This window comes from Pempheris klunzingeri, chromosome 22, assembly GCF_042242105.1.
Source record: "Pempheris klunzingeri isolate RE-2024b chromosome 22, fPemKlu1.hap1, whole genome shotgun sequence".
Taxonomy (NCBI): Eukaryota; Metazoa; Chordata; class Actinopteri; order Acropomatiformes; family Pempheridae; genus Pempheris; species Pempheris klunzingeri.
The window spans coordinates 11,867,993-11,883,677 of NC_092033.1; the positions used below are offsets into that span (position 1 = coordinate 11,867,993).

At 41.3% G+C, this 15,685-nt stretch overlaps 1 protein-coding gene across 1 annotated transcript in view; it reads right to left on the reverse strand.

The window, feature by feature from the left end:
- sema3c (sema domain, immunoglobulin domain (Ig), short basic domain, secreted, (semaphorin) 3C) overlaps positions 1-15,685 on the reverse strand; it is a 41,448-nt gene that overhangs the window by 8,942 nt on the left and 16,821 nt on the right. Inside the window, exons 3-11 of the mRNA XM_070853532.1 lie at positions 11,549-11,709; positions 10,825-10,887; positions 7,245-7,364; positions 4,700-4,790; positions 3,413-3,532; positions 3,137-3,279; positions 2,939-3,053; positions 2,323-2,392; positions 505-649 (exon numbers count right to left, since the gene is read on the reverse strand). Of these exons, the coding sequence (XP_070709633.1) occupies positions 505-649; positions 2,323-2,392; positions 2,939-3,053; positions 3,137-3,279; positions 3,413-3,532; positions 4,700-4,790; positions 7,245-7,364; positions 10,825-10,887; positions 11,549-11,709 (1,028 nt within the window). The remainder of the gene's footprint in view (positions 1-504; positions 650-2,322; positions 2,393-2,938; positions 3,054-3,136; positions 3,280-3,412; positions 3,533-4,699; positions 4,791-7,244; positions 7,365-10,824; positions 10,888-11,548; positions 11,710-15,685) is intronic.

Consider the following 15,685-nt stretch of genomic DNA (forward strand, 5'->3'; position numbering starts at 1 on the left):
TTGAGGTTAAAAGAACGACATTCTTAGATCCTATCCCACAGATTTTATCCCTCTGATTGTTCATTCCCCAGTCTGTGACAATGAAGTCCCAAAACACAAAAGACAGTGTGTGCATTTCTTAATGAGGGACAGTTTAGAAATGGAACTTATTAAGATAACAGACAATATGTAGAGTTGTTGATAATTGATCTGAATATATGAAGATGACATATGGAGCCACACAAGGGCCCATATTAGGGCCTCTGTATATTTTACTTGTTTGCATATGAATGTTCTTCAGCTGTATTGTCATTCCTTTGATAGCAAAAGGTTCTTAAATCATTGATGTTATTTATTCATTTTTCAAGAAGGACGCTGGTAATACAAGATTTTACTTCTCCCTACTACTTTTCTGGTTAAGATGAATATTTTATGTAAAATTTTGGTTTAGAATCGTGTACTGCAGTAATGACTCACTAAATGAATGAATGAATGAATGAATGAATGGCATAGAAATGAACTCACAGTTCCGGGTCTTGGATAAGGGATGCGCCCCTGGAATGCCACCCACTGAAAGTTTGGCCCCTCTCTGTGAGCGAAGGGCCCGTTGAAGACGGTGAGGATGTCGGCCATGTTGTACACACACACTGCTGAGCCTTTAAACACGGAACTGTGGAAATGAGATGCATACTTTTATGAAACACAGGAACCTTCTGTGCTCAAAACCTGGAGACACACCCAGCTAGAATATTCTGCAGTTGTTTAGGAAGATCTGTTTCTGGGGATGTTTGAGTCATGCAGCCTGAAATGCTGCTCACCTCTTTCCCCCTCATTGATCTGATGTGGTTTGGCTCAGTTCTTTAAAACTACACTGCTTAAGACATAAAAGAGGCTTTGTTGAAAAGGGGGAACAGAAGCATATTGTGCAAAGTGGAGACACACAGCGTGGAGACATTGAGCTAAGAGACCTCAAGGACCTTTCTGTTTGGTTTGGCTGTGTTCTTTGAGCCAGGATACATTACTGTAGCCTTTCTATGATCCTGAGGTAACAAGTGGATGGAGGGCCTGCGGCAGTGTCACCCTGGGTTAACCAGACGAACCCAATTAGAGATCAGAACAGCCGGATCAAGTGACCATTCTTCTAACTTGCCATGTAGCCCTGCTGGCCGTGACTTTTGGCTGAATGAGAACAGTTTAATGTGTTTATTCAGTGTGGTTTTCTTCAGTTACCACAAAGGTCTAGATAGTGTGTGATAAACTCTTTCTATCCTTCATTTCTTATGTCAAAGATCATGATGTTTACATGATGTTCATTTTAAAAGTAGTAGAAACTCTACCATGTTTAGAGGTTCTGGGATTAACTGATGAGCTACTAGCCTTATAGAGCATAATATTTACTTTACATATATTCATATATGACTTAATATATTACTCCTTTAATCATTGCTGTCCAAAGAAAACCACTAATCTCCAAATTTTGAATTTGTCAGAAGAACTGAAGGGCTGTTTTTCTTAGCTCATCAAAAGGAGACATTTTGGAGATTCATGGTTGTCAAATTACATTAGATACTATTATAAGGATTTCAATAATAGAAGCGAAAGGCATAAATAAACCAATTGGTATTTTTATTTGTATTGATAGAATACTGGGAATAATTTCTTTTTGATTTTTCCTTCATCTTTTTCTTTTATTTTCACTGGAACACTTCCCAAAATATGGTCAAAAGTGACCACTTTGGTTTTTACAAATCTTTTTTTCAATAGAGAGTACATAAATAACATAAACTGTTCACAGTCATTTATCAGTTGGTCTATCTGCTTGTCTGTCTGAATTTGTCGAATGTTCACTATTTGAATTCTAAAATACAATGAAAAGAGTAAGGTGACCATCTTTCCACTCTGTCCTTTTTCCTCTGCTACCTGATGAACAAGGCTCTGGTTTCTGAAAAATACAATAATGAAACTCTGCCTGTGCTCAAAAATCCTGCTGTGTACTATTACTCCGTGCCTGTGGAACACATCCAACAATGCATATCATGTAATGCATATTCTGTATCAATGTGTACTATAAATATAGCTCATGCACTGAAAAAGCCATGCACTGTTGCTTGCGATGAGACAGAAAGATCATCAAATCAAAGGCCATATGGTTGAGCCACCAGGACACGTTGTAATTGATAGTTCATCATCTGAAGGAGCTACCCTGCAACACGACACATGACGTCTCTATCTAACCAGCCCTTTGACAAGCACACCCCCTCCTGCTGATATCCAGCCAGTGATTAACATAACCGCTGAGGCCTGCAGGAATGTTACAGTTGGCTTCATCGCCGTTGGTCTTACCTTGTGGATGTGAAGACTCCAAACACCAACAGACCCTTGGGCTGATCGGTTTCCAGCAAAAACATACTTTCTGTAAGGGAAAACACATATGTACACTCACAGACAAATACATATTTAATACCTTCAACAAATTCCCTTTATTCCGTATCACCTCATCCGTCAGGTGAGATTGCCAAAAAGTGATGAATGCATGAATTAATAACTGCACATGCTGACAGATGGATTGGCTTGATGAGCTAACTGGAAAAGCAGGTCCTAGGCTGAAGCTCAGACAGGAATGGAATAATATGCTCAGAAAGGAATACAAGTTAACCAAAAACAACAGAGGAGCTATTGTGAAAATTGATAAAAGAGCTACAGCTTTAATCCAGACCAAATAAAGGAGGTTCCACGGATTGTTTATGGAGAAAGCAATTGCTCAAAACCTTGGAACAAAAATAATGAGCTTTCGGGTATTAGGATTGTCTCTGGCTCTGTATTTTCTAAAATCCAAACTTGTTTCGTGGACCATGACAAACGGAGCTTGGAAGTCACTAAACAAATAAAAGGGAGATAAAAAAAAAACATGTAAAAGCACATCAATATCCTTCCTGTCCTGTTCCATCGATTTACTTACCCAGTTCGTCAAAGTGGGTTTCGGTGCCGTCCTCCTCCAGAACTGAACACACCATCCTGGCCTTCAGGAAGGTGGTCCACTTGTTCACCAGACTCCGCTGTCCCCCGATGTCATTCTGCAGACAGAAGCTACACATAGCAACTGGAGACCACAAAACATACACTGTTGATCTATTTAGGCATAGACAAAAGCACTCACTGGACACACTCTGGCCACCATGGTGTGAATATTTTTAGTATTTCCACTGTTGTCCGTTAACCTCTCACGGAAGAAAAAATACAATTTTGCGTCATTGGGGTCTGTTCCGTCTGGTATCAGATGGGCATCAATGAAGATTGGCTCTAAATGAAAGCAAGGAAAATATACTTTTTACAATGTATGTATAACTAAAAGAAAAGAAAACATCTCATCAGTGAAAATGAATCAAAATATTTATACACATTCAAAAGCTTAAGAGAATGTTGGTGTGCTCACCACTAAGCCACTTGGAGTTGTGCTGGTCTGTGCGCACTGCATTTCTCTTGGTCAGGCTCCTGAAGATGGCAGCATCTGTCCCCATGAAGTCAATGTACATGCCTGAGAACAGCTCCTGGTCTGGAGGAATGCACACACGCAACAATTCAACAATATGCTCACAAAATGTCTAGATGTTAAAAAAGAGGCAAAAAAGTACTGTACTTCTAAAAACCAAGAAAATACTGACACAGCCTCAGACAACTGAGATAATATGGATAATACACATTTTATTAAGTGAGTGATAAATAATGTTATGCTTCTTCTATGAATGGAAATAAAGGAGTGTGTGGGTGTCCTAATAAGAGGGGCTGTGCTCTCCACAGGTCTCTTCATGCTTTTTATCATTCCTTAACTCTCACTTCATCATCCATGTGTTCCACACCATGTGTTTTAGAGGATGTGGGGCAAACTTGGAGAGGAATAGGGGTATGTGGCCCACATCCAAGCTGGCTTGCTAAGGAGCAAGTGTCGACAGCACTCAGATGGCCACAGAGGATCCAAAATGTGAGGATGGGGAGATGAAGGAAAGATTTTTATCGAGCCCAGACACTGCCTCTGATTGTCCTCTCAAGATCGGAGTGTTGCATCTCTGCTGCCACGGCTTTGTCTTTGACCTCGACTCTGTTTGGCAGAGCACCTACCTTCCCACCCTTTAGTTTATTTCACAATCCAAATCTCCCACCCTCCCCCCTTTCTCCCTCCTGGGCATCTCTGAAGGCGCTCACTAGCTGGCAAAGCTGCTGCTGACATGGCCATGCTCAGGTGTCGGAAAGCAGAGCTGAGGGTGCAGCGTGTCGCCTTTAGCCGTGTCAACAGCAACCCTACACCCCTCGACCAATCAGAGATCAAAGGAAAGAGGGCAGGGGAGAGGGGAGGGTGCTGCCTGACCTGAAGGAGGTTGGCTTCTTCTGTGTGCATTAAAAACTCAAGCTGGCATTTGAATTCTCCTCACTTTTTGTGGAAAGAAAATTAACTTATGGTGATTCTATGAGTCCATTTTTCTATGTGGGCATTTGCCAAGACAGGTCGTCTGGAGCTGGAGTGAACTATTTTTAGTTACCACTCACACACAGACTGCCCCAATCAAATTTCAGTTCACACATCATTCAAAACCAAAAATGTTGAAGAATGCCAATGAAGGGGGCTGTGCTTGTGGAGAAAAATAAGAAAACTTTAATTTCTTCTTTTTTAGTAGAGGTATTTGAAGAGGCAGAAAGCATGAAGGTGGAGGTAGGAGGCACCTACTGAGCATGACGGAGACTGTATTCACTTGAGGGTTGAAGGAGCACCTCCCTTTTCCAGATTCGGTCCTGGAGTCAATGTGAAATACTTGTTCCTGTCACAGAGAAAAGAGAAGTCAGAGAATTTGGAGACAGTTTTATATGATAAATTATTCTGTCTGGTGGCCTCTACCACAATAAAACTGCATGTATGAGCGTACTAAGGTCCCACATGGTAGTCCTACTCACTTTTCCTTCCCTTTTGGGTTTAAGGAAGCACAGTAACAGTCCAGGTCTGGTCTACCTTAACTGGCCCATGTGGGACAGTAAAAAGAACATTCCATTTGGGAAGAGAGGAGGAATTTCCCTGCTAATATGTTGGATAGCCATCGCTCAATCTCAGGTGGAAGGACTGCCAAGTTTCTACCCCCTCCCGGTGGAGGTCTGGACGGTCCAAGCACCTCTAACAGAAGTCTGGGTAAATGATAGAGCCTCCTGTCCGATCCTATTTAGATCTGACCAAGGGTGGCAATGCAGCTTCCTTGAATGGGATGAGAGTGACGTCAACCAATGAGCATTTTTCCAGGAACAACACGTCTGTTCGCCAAGACGTGCTGGAAGTGGACTGAATCCATCTGGTGCTTTCTGTCATTAACACTACACTGCACAAAGAATCCATTTTAACAAGTAATCTTATGTTGCAATGAACCATTAAAGCCCCCATCCATTTAAAAATAGGTTTTGTTCATCGTTAGTGAAGAATGATGTGCGTGAAAGGTTTAATACTAAAGGATGTTTCACATAAATCTGCCAAAGAAGGAAAGTTTCTCCGTGCTTGTCTTTAAGGATGTGTACGTTGTGACATCACAACTTGTTTGGAAGTTAATCACGTAATCATGTCAAATATGAAGATTATACAAGTGTGATGTGGAAACTTGAAAACCACACACACGCACTTAAAAAGGATTCATCAGACAGTTCAACTTTTGAAAAAAAAATATATATTTGTGTATTCATAGTTACATCACAGGATTTTTATATGCCCTAAAACATTTCTGGAGGGGATCATTAAAATTATATTTTTCTTCTTATAAGTGAGAACTGTTTGTACTGATAAACGTTTCTGGGGAATTTCTAAAATAAGTTGTCTAACTTGAATGGAGTTACCACACGCTAAAAAGATTTAAAGACTAAATAAGAGACAAATTGACTCAGTAAGACGGAGTGCATTTACAAAACAGCACTGACACATGCAGATAACCTGTCTGTTGCTGCCATCCTATCAAGTTTCTAAACAACATAATAGTCTGGGGCACATTCTCGGAGCAAAGGTCCACACTGAGCTTTGTGTCAGCTTCCCTCTCCAGCAGCTTGTTATAGTTAACAGATCCCTTTTCTTGAGACACTGACATGTTTGAGCTCAGAAGTTGCAAACAGAGCAGTCTGCCTTTCAAACACAAACCCCAAATGACAAAAGGCACCGCAGTGCGGAAAGAGCCTGGGTGGGAGCTCTCTCGCTCTGCTTATTAGTGTTTGGCAGCGGCCGGCAGTCTGTGGCTAAATGTTGTTCACTCGGTGAGCACTTTTCTCCTGGAGGGCGTCCCTGCTCTCACTTACCGAGCCGTGTGGCCGGAGATGAGAGCGGCGCCGCCAGAAATCAGCCTCCATCCCTGACACCAGAGGGTCATTTTCTCTCTCTTATCCTCCGCATCTCCTCTCATGTGGCATCAAACTGAGTACATAAAAACTTTGCCCATATAGAGTTCGAGAGTCTCTATCAACGTTTGACTCTACGGCTTCTAAATTCTTAGTAGATCACTCATACTCCTGCTACCTGAAGTTGCATATGAATTTCATGTCAGGAAAAGATAAACTGTGATGAAATTATAGCAATTAATATATTCCTTCCGGTAGAGAGAGTGCGAAGATATTCTGCCTCATATTATTGCAGCTATCAATCACATGATCAAATGTGATTTGATCAGAAAACAAAATTCTACACCCACATGCCCTTGAGGCATTTTTTTTTTTAATCTCTCACAGAAAATTATTTTTGTTTACTTGCTCTGGGTGGCAGTATTCCCATTACTTGGATATCAATGCGCTCAAGAGTGACTTCAAGAGTCAACACTAAAAGTGGTTTTAGTGAGCAACATAAGAGGAGGAGAGTTATGACTCACTGTCCCAGCTGAGCAGTGACATTACGGACATTAACTCAATTATAGTTGATGTAATAAGGTTTATTTTTGAATTAAACTCAAGGGAACCACTGCATTATCTTTGGTCATAATATGTAGCTCCACAAACTGTCCCATCACCAAACCCCATTGACATTATTTAAAATTTAATAATAGTATATCCACACATGCAGTTTAAATACTTATGATGTAGGATTAGAGGTGTTGGGTGTTCTTTAGGGAGGTAGTATCATTCAGCAGCCTGTCCTCATCAAGTGATTTAATGTACAGTAATGGTATAACAGTAATAGGTGTGTTGATGTCCCCAAAACATGGTTTATACTGTCAAGAGCTTTTATATGAAGCGGAGTGAATCTGTCATCATGTGCCCACCTCTGGCCTGCGGCCCCTGTTGATGTACACACAGACGGGACTGTATGCTCCGCTGCCACACATAAACATATGAGTTCTGTTATAGGGCTGCACCACCCGGATGAAGTTCCCACAGCCGTGCTGGAAAATACAGACAATCACAGAAAGAGATGTTCATTAGATGAGAAGGAACAATGAAAAAGGCGATTCAACTTGCAGGAAATTGTTACGAGGAACCTTGTATATCAGGATCGTTGTTGCACCAGACTTTAAAGCAACACTTTATAACTTATGAGAGAAGAAACAACACATTGTTCCTATTACAAATGAAAAGTTGCATCCATAGGCAAGAACATGCACCACTGATCAATTTAATCCACTCAGGAGTTTTGCTGCTACAGCCTTAGTTGGTCTGGTATGACCAGTTACTTATGCTGGCTAATGTTAGCTAACTATCCATAAATATTGTTTTTCACTTGTAGTACGGTTACAATAGCTTAGCATTTAGCCCCACTGGTTACTTTTTGAAAAACTAAACTGGCGGTCTGACTAGCAACACACAATCCATTACAGTGCTGGAAAAAATAATAACTGTTTATTACTGCATATTTTCTAACCTCAGCTATGACATGATGCACTGAAACAGACATAACAGGGGATTAAGTCTATTTCCTGGTATACAGCCAAGGTGAACAGAACTTGTTTATCTCTCCTGAAGTATCCTATTCCATATGAGGGAGTTATTCAAACTTATCTAACATGCTATGACGGTTAGACAATCACATGCCGCACAATCAAACAGTCCCCGAGAGCTCACTGGTCTGGTATTAAGGCTGCTGGAAAAACAGCGTCAGTGGTATATGTGATATATCAAGGTGAGGCCGATCACTGAACGTCCTCTGTCTCTGTTTTCGCTTCTCCAACCCAAAAGGCAGCAACGGGAGTGCTGTACTTTGTGGCTAATTAAGCCTGAACTTGCAGAAAGGAAGAGGGAGAGGAAAGAAGTGGGGAGGAGAGGAAGACGTATCCAGGGAGCCGTCAGGAACTTGGCCATGGCTGCAGGAATGGCAGCTGCCGCAGCTCACGGTCAGTGCACGGCTCCTCTGAGAGCTATCGACGAAAAACAACTGAATTTTCACCGTCACACACCCATCTCTGATATTTATCCTCCTCCTCTTTATCTCCCTTGCTTTCTCCTCACTTTTATCACCCATTCATGCCATTACACACCCGCTGGGTCCAGGGTCTGCATCCATATATGATGTCAAGTTTCATAGAGCCACACATGTATGAAGGCGCATCCTGTTTGATTTTTCCTCTTACGTTTTCTATCCCAAGACAGGCAGCCTTCGTGACTGTGCCAGATAAACAGCATCCGGCCTCACGACCTCAAGTTCAAGTGGTGATCACGCTGGGTTTAAAGTGGAGGCTTTAGAGCAGGCAGCAAACACACAACCTGGTTGGTCTATATTTCTGCTTAGATGCCACCCTCGGGCGCAAACAATGCACGGTCGCTCTGTGGATCCCGGCTTGACCACAAATTCAATCGGAGGAGAGGAACTTAATATAAACAGATGGGAAGGGTAACCATAACAGAGGGAATGGGGGCCCTGATTTAAGTGAAGAAACCCATGAGTAAGGAGGGCAGCATTATGGTAGAGAGAAAATGAAATATACTGCGGTAAAAAAGAAACCAAGAGATGGAAAGAGTGACCAAGAAAAGTGGAAAAAATAGTAAGACCAAAAGAGAAACTGATTTTTTTTTAAGAGGTGAAACTGGCAGAGTTGCAAGTCAAAAAAAAGGGATGCCAGAAGGAAGGAGGGCCCATTGAGTGGCTCCACATAGAGATGGCTCACACAAATATTTGTGGGAGCCGGTCTGTGACTCAGAGCAGCACAAATCACTCAGAGACTGGAAACAGCTTCTTCTCTATTTCAGCAACAGCATGTTTTACAAAACCCTCGCTCTATAACTCCAGCTGCTGTCAGGGGATGGAGACGTGGTGGAGAATGTAGGACGATCATGCAGCACTGGTCGTGGTGTGCCGCTTTTTATGGTGACTCTTACTTTGAAAATTAGGGTTTCAATTTATGTAAAAAAAAAAGTTGCTTAGGAGGCTTCTTCTTTAAAAACTTTGCTCTCTACTCCCCCACTGCAGTATCTATAGGCAACTGCTCATGTAGACCAACCCAATTAGGGGTAAACAGAGGCGGAGGAGGAATCACTCTTCTGAGTCCTACTGTAAGTCTTCATTAAATCTCAGCTAACAAGTGCTGCTCAAAAATCAGGCTGGGTTATGAAATCTCTGCATCAATGAGCTTTGATTCTGGTTTATTTTTCTACGGCGCTCCATGGCCCTCCATCCTCCCACGCCTCGCCCTGACAAACTGTTCCGATGCCAGGAGGACTCCGGGCCAGTCTGTGACCCTGCAGACATCTGCTGCCTGCTGCACATGTGGCTGGACCTGACACAAGCTCACAGATGGATGGAAAATCCCAGGAGGTGGCACGAACAGTTCCCACTGAAAACAGCTGACAAAACCTCAAGTCTAGATTTTGACCATCACCATGGCAGACAAGCACAAGGGCTATTTCTGATTTATTGTTTTAATCATGTCAGTTTCATATGTAATTTGTAAGGCTCGCTACCATTAACAACCTCAGTATTAGCTACTGTTAATGGGGACCGTGTATGCACCATCACAGATGTGCTGCAGCTAGATAACTGTGATGAAGAAATTACTTTTACTACACCACTGTCCATGGCTTTATTCCTGTCTCAGCAGAACATGTGCAGTGAACATGTGTAATGTTGTAGTTTCCACAAACAAAAGAACCACGTGATCTGATTATACACAAAAATGTGATCAGTATTCTTTTTTATGTCGCATGGTCCAATAGTTTTTTCATAGGCTTTTCCTGTTCCTTTGCTAGACAGCAGTCAGTATGGCTACAAATGACTGTGGGATAGTTAAAATGTTATTGCAACAGTGGAGAAGTGTCGTGAAGTCAGCAAACTGAATCAGTATTGTCCATTTATAAAGGAATATTCACCCAATTACACAGTAATATTCATCCTGAAGCTTGCTAACATTAGCCATCATAAGCTTCTGGTCATAGCAGAGCAAATGAGGCAGTCAGAGCGAAACCTCTAAGTGCATTCAGATGATCAGCGGTGCATTTCATTACTATGAAGTCAACTTTTTCATTTTGTAAGAGGGAGAATGTGTTATAATGTTAATTATTTCTTCCAAAAGTTACATAGTTTTGCTTTAAAGAGAATCATAAAATGTAAAAAAAAATCTGACATAACAGAAAACAGACTTTTACACATGAGGAAAACATAAAAGTGAAGTTAAAATGTGCAGTAGGTGTGTTTATCACATGTGTTGAACAAAAAATGTGGTGTGTGATAATGTTCAAATGTTAAGATATTTACTGAATGCACAGTAAATATTAGCAGCTTCATGCGCTGCAAGCATTTATATCTGTATTTCTATTTATTTATAATTTGCATGATTTATTATAACTCTAATAACTCTACTCTATAAGACCCTCTGAGGTCCAAGATGAGAGTCTTGGAAGGTTCAGGGTTCTTACCGTGGGGTCCTTTCCTGCCATTTGGCATTCCTCTATCTTGCTTGCAGATGCAGGCCAGAACACCTGGTGGAAAGAACAAGACAGCACTTAAACAAGCGACAAGTGTGGAAGCGATCCTAGCAAACCGGCAGCAGATTGAGAGAAAGAGATACAACATGCATATGCCCATACTGAGGTTTGATCATATCCTGTTTACACAGACAGAAATCACACCCAACATTTGCGGAAAACAAATGTCCTAAAAGTTTCAGTGTCAGTGATTACAGCCAGCCACCATCTGTGGAAAATGTGTGTTTTGAAACCCAGGAGAGGTGCTTAAAAGGTCTAGCTCAATGAATATATCAAGCAATTTGCTAGGGAAAAATGGATGCGGTGCAGCACTCCCTGGGGGAACCTAAATGCTTTCCCATCTGTTTATGCACTTCAGGCCTGTCAATTACACTGAAGATAACTCCTTCACTGCATGCAGAATCAGTTATCAGAGCGCTCTAGCATTTTTATGCCTCTTTTGAATATCCCTAAAATTGGTCTGATCGTGGCAAATGTATGGTAATTTGCATATCATTGCACAGATTAGAATAAAACCACTGCAGCAGTTTTGTGATGTGCCTTACAATGTTCAATTTGACAAACATTTTATTTTCTCCTTTGCCATGGTGAGAGAAGACAGATGTAAGATGCAAGCAATGTTAATTACAGGCCTCAATAATAAGCATCTGCTGACCTTAAGCGTGCCATGGGTGATGTTGTTGATGTCCACGGAGAGGACATTATCTTTACAGCCCACATACATCCTGTCCTGGTCCTCGTCCATGTGCAGGATCCTGTAGTCCATGGCCTTGTCTGATATACTGTAGTGTTCAAAGGACTGGGACGCCTGCAGGTCTGAGAGGAGGAAAACATACAAATTAGCTCGTTTCCACACTGAGATGAGAGACGTTTTCTCCCACTTCTACTAAATTAAACTCAAGAGAGACGTACGCTTCGCACAAGCCCACATTTAGCTCTCTCTGATCAAAACAAGAACTCCAAATTAGGCCCCTCTGCGTGAGCCCGTGAGTTTGAGAGATCTCAAAATGAAACTCAAGATTGACTTTTTGAATTTGGAGGCTTCTCTTGAGTAGCTTCACCATAGCAATTTCCTATCGAAGCAAGCACGCAGCAGCGAGTTAGTGCCAGAGTACAGATCATTATCTGAAGATTAGTGTTGGCACCACATGCCAGCATTTTGAGTAACGAGAATCCAAAGTGTCAGGAGACAAAAGTTTGCATTCAATTCCAGGTCCAGTTTTATTTGGGTAATGTTCTTGCACATTCTGTACTGACTTTGCATATTAACAAAGCTACAACAGCTACTACTACTACTGTGCCTCTTCATGTGTGGTTAAACAGCAGTGTTTTAGCTACACTGGTAAGTAGCACAATACATTGTACGCAATATAAATCCAGTGTTGTGGGAAAAAAAATGCAGCACAGTTAGATGTCAGATGATTTATAGATGCCATTTTGGAAAAATCTGGGATTAAATGGGTCTCCAGAATCCTCATTGCTCTTGTAAGTGTGATTTTTATCAGATGTAAGTGATCAAAAGATGTGAAATTGAAAGTTGTCCACTTTCAGATGGGATTATCAGAATTAATTATCCGAATTACTCTGAAGTAATAACATCATCGCTATTGAGCAAAGAATAATTTGCCTATGAAAGTGATCTCACACGGACTTGTTGCTGAAGATACTTCACATTTCCACTTCACATTTCACTTAACTTTCATCCAGTCAATTAAAGCGCTGCTGCGACTACAGAGTACGCGTTCGTACAGCATGTACCGCATTAGAAAAATAAAAAATCTCTTTTTCTACTCATTAAAAAGTTCACATTGTTCACACACACGAAGTAAACATTCACAGACAGTTATTTTCAGCCTGTTTGCTCCAGAGATAGAGAACTCTCAACCATACCATCAAAGGCCTTCACTGTCGAAGCCAAACTCATGCATATTTATCACTTTTTCAATCTGCACTGAGAGCAGAGCAGGGGGTGTGGGGGGCAATGTAGATGTACACCCTCCATTTCCTCCCCTCCACTGACCCTCTTTGAGCTCTCTTTGCGTTCCCTCCTCTAATCAACAAACAGGTTGCCTGTGCTTGGCTTCAATGCCTTGGGCTAAAGTCACATTTTCATTATTGCGTGGCATATGCATTTGAGGCTGGGGCCTTTTATCTTGAAGAAAAGTGCCTTTTCTTTGGAACTCCTCGCTCTGATCACAGGCTGTTGCTCGGTGCGTTCACCACGTAAAGGCTGGAGTGTTTAACTTTAAATAAAGACAAGTTAACCACCTCAGTCACAGGCGAGTTTCCCACGATTCTTCACTCTCTGCATTGACCATGTTTAGGTGAATTGCCTTATAAGGCTGACGTCTTGAAGAGCAGGGTATTTTTGAACATTGTATCATCTGAAACAAGAGCATCATCTGGCGCCTAATGAAGAACATAAACAGAAATACGACTCTGTTTTTACCTGACTTGCCAAGAACAAAAAAAAAAAAAAAAAAAAAGCCATCGTGTCCTGTCAAGCAGATATGAGTTTAATAAAGAGGGACTTCTAAAAGAGAGGTCGCGTCAGCCTCCTGCTTCAAAGCTGAGGAGATAGTATCGCAGAAAGCGTCACAGAGCGCTCGGTGCAGAGGCAATATTTTCCTAACACTGAAAGGGCTCAAGATGTTACACACCTCGCTCTGCCAGAGCGAGAGCCACCAAGGGCGAAAGACTCACTAACAGCTAATTAAAAACATGCAGGGCTCCAAATTCTGCCAAAAAAATATCAATTTAAAACATCTTCCCATAATAAGTTCATGGGGGTGATGCAGAAAAACTTAGAGGTAAATCTTAATTTAAAACACTCAGCACCAGTCATTAAAGTTACAGCTGTTGACAATGGATAGTCTGGGCAGGAATTTTTGTTTTACTATCGCGTGTTACTGCTTGTAGAGGCAGAAATAATCACAGTGGTTGAGTTAAACCTCAGTGGGTTGAAGCCAAAGAACCACAGCTTTTTAAACTATGAGAGATCGGGGTGAAACCCTCTGAAAAGGGCAAGAGGTGAAGCATTCTTTGTACTTGCTAAGAAATGCAAAGCAGCTAAACAAAGCTTTTTGGCCATACTTAGCTAAGCCAAGCTGCTTTAGGATAAGCCGGTTTATTGGGCACAAAAGCTAATTTAGGAGTAGGCTTATGTGACATTTTGATTAGATAGTTTAATTAACAATAACTTTAAAAAGGGAAACTGCAGTCAGGTTTATCACTTAAATACAATAACTATCTAAAGCAAAAAAGGCCACTAATAACTTTTTTTCTGGAGCTGTTAACTGCATTGGTTTTTATCAGCTGTTTGTTGAATAAGACTTTCCTATGAGGAATGTCAAAATGATGAAATTGTTTTTTGTCAAACTGCTTCCAAGGTTAGTTAACTTTAGGCTAAATTGTTCATTAATGTTGATGCCTTCGATAACCAAGATTTTGGTTTCATTTGGATCAAATATGAAAATGTTAACTACATAATAATCTCATGGACCCTTTAAATGCTGCAAATCTGTGATGATTCAATGTTACATCACAAAAATGTTGCTTATATACAAGTGATCACAAGCACTAGTCGATGCTGCCAAAGTGATTTAAATTTCCCCACTGTAAACTCAAAGTGATGTATTTTACTAAGGGATGAAACTTAATTTATTTACTGCATTTCTAAAAGACCAACATTTATTTTTGCCATTCAGGTTTAACTGATCTCTGCTCAGAAATATTGAGGTTCTCTGACTTTTGACACAGGTAATTGACTTCAAATGATAGTACACTCCTGTCTTTTTAGCATCCCCCCAGAACATTCCACAAAGGGAACACGTTGTTCAGAGGGGTGTGGTGTGGGGTGAACTAACTGTTTAATATTATGGTGAACTTTGCATTGTTTTCTCAGTGGGGGGAAATAGGAGACTTTCATTCTCCTTCATGAGGGTGGAAGGCCAGTTAATCCTGGTGCTGAGATAGGACGCAGCGGGTGTGTGTCATATGGATCCAGCGTATTCACCGAAAGTCAAGTCGAAACCCTCTGGAGCCCACATACCATTGGATCCAGTATCTTCTCCGTGCTCTGCTTTCAGTCTCATGCAAACATATGAGTCATGCCTGCTCTGCTGCAGCATTGTAGACCAACATCAAGAGTTCATGCTGCCAGATGGTGCACCTGCTCTATCGGGGAGAGGGAGGGCTTTGAACAATTGTCAAGGTTTTTCAGAGTCATTCAATATATGCACTGGGACCAACTGTTTACAAAATCAATGCCAGCTCATAACCCTCGTATGAGGTCTTTGCAGACTGAGGTTCCTGCTAGTGTTGAGTCCAAGTTTCTCTTCACCACAAACTCAGTTTGTGCAGAATTAGACATCAGGAACAGCATTTTGTCACAACATAAAACAAAAGTTGAAGCTCAACTGTTTGTTGTTTTCGTGTCCGTGATGAAGAAATCCCCTGGACCACGTGTGGTTCATTAGTCGTGAGTTTATATGCATTCCTCATTGATCGCAGAACCTCCAGAGAGAGAAGAGTGTCAAAAGTGTTTGTGGACATCATTACTCAGGTAGCCTCAAGCAGCTTGTTGCAGCGTTGTGTTTTGGGATGCAGATTTAATCGTTTTGCGGATGCTGAAGGATAGAACACTAAATAAGAGAATAGACCTCTCCTGCTTTGTAAAAACAACTGAGGATTTGAAATGAGGACTTTTAGGGAAGATATTTTGTGATAAGATACAAAGTTGGGTACTGCACACTAGAACTGAGAAAAGCTGAAGCAATGTGTGTGATGAAAT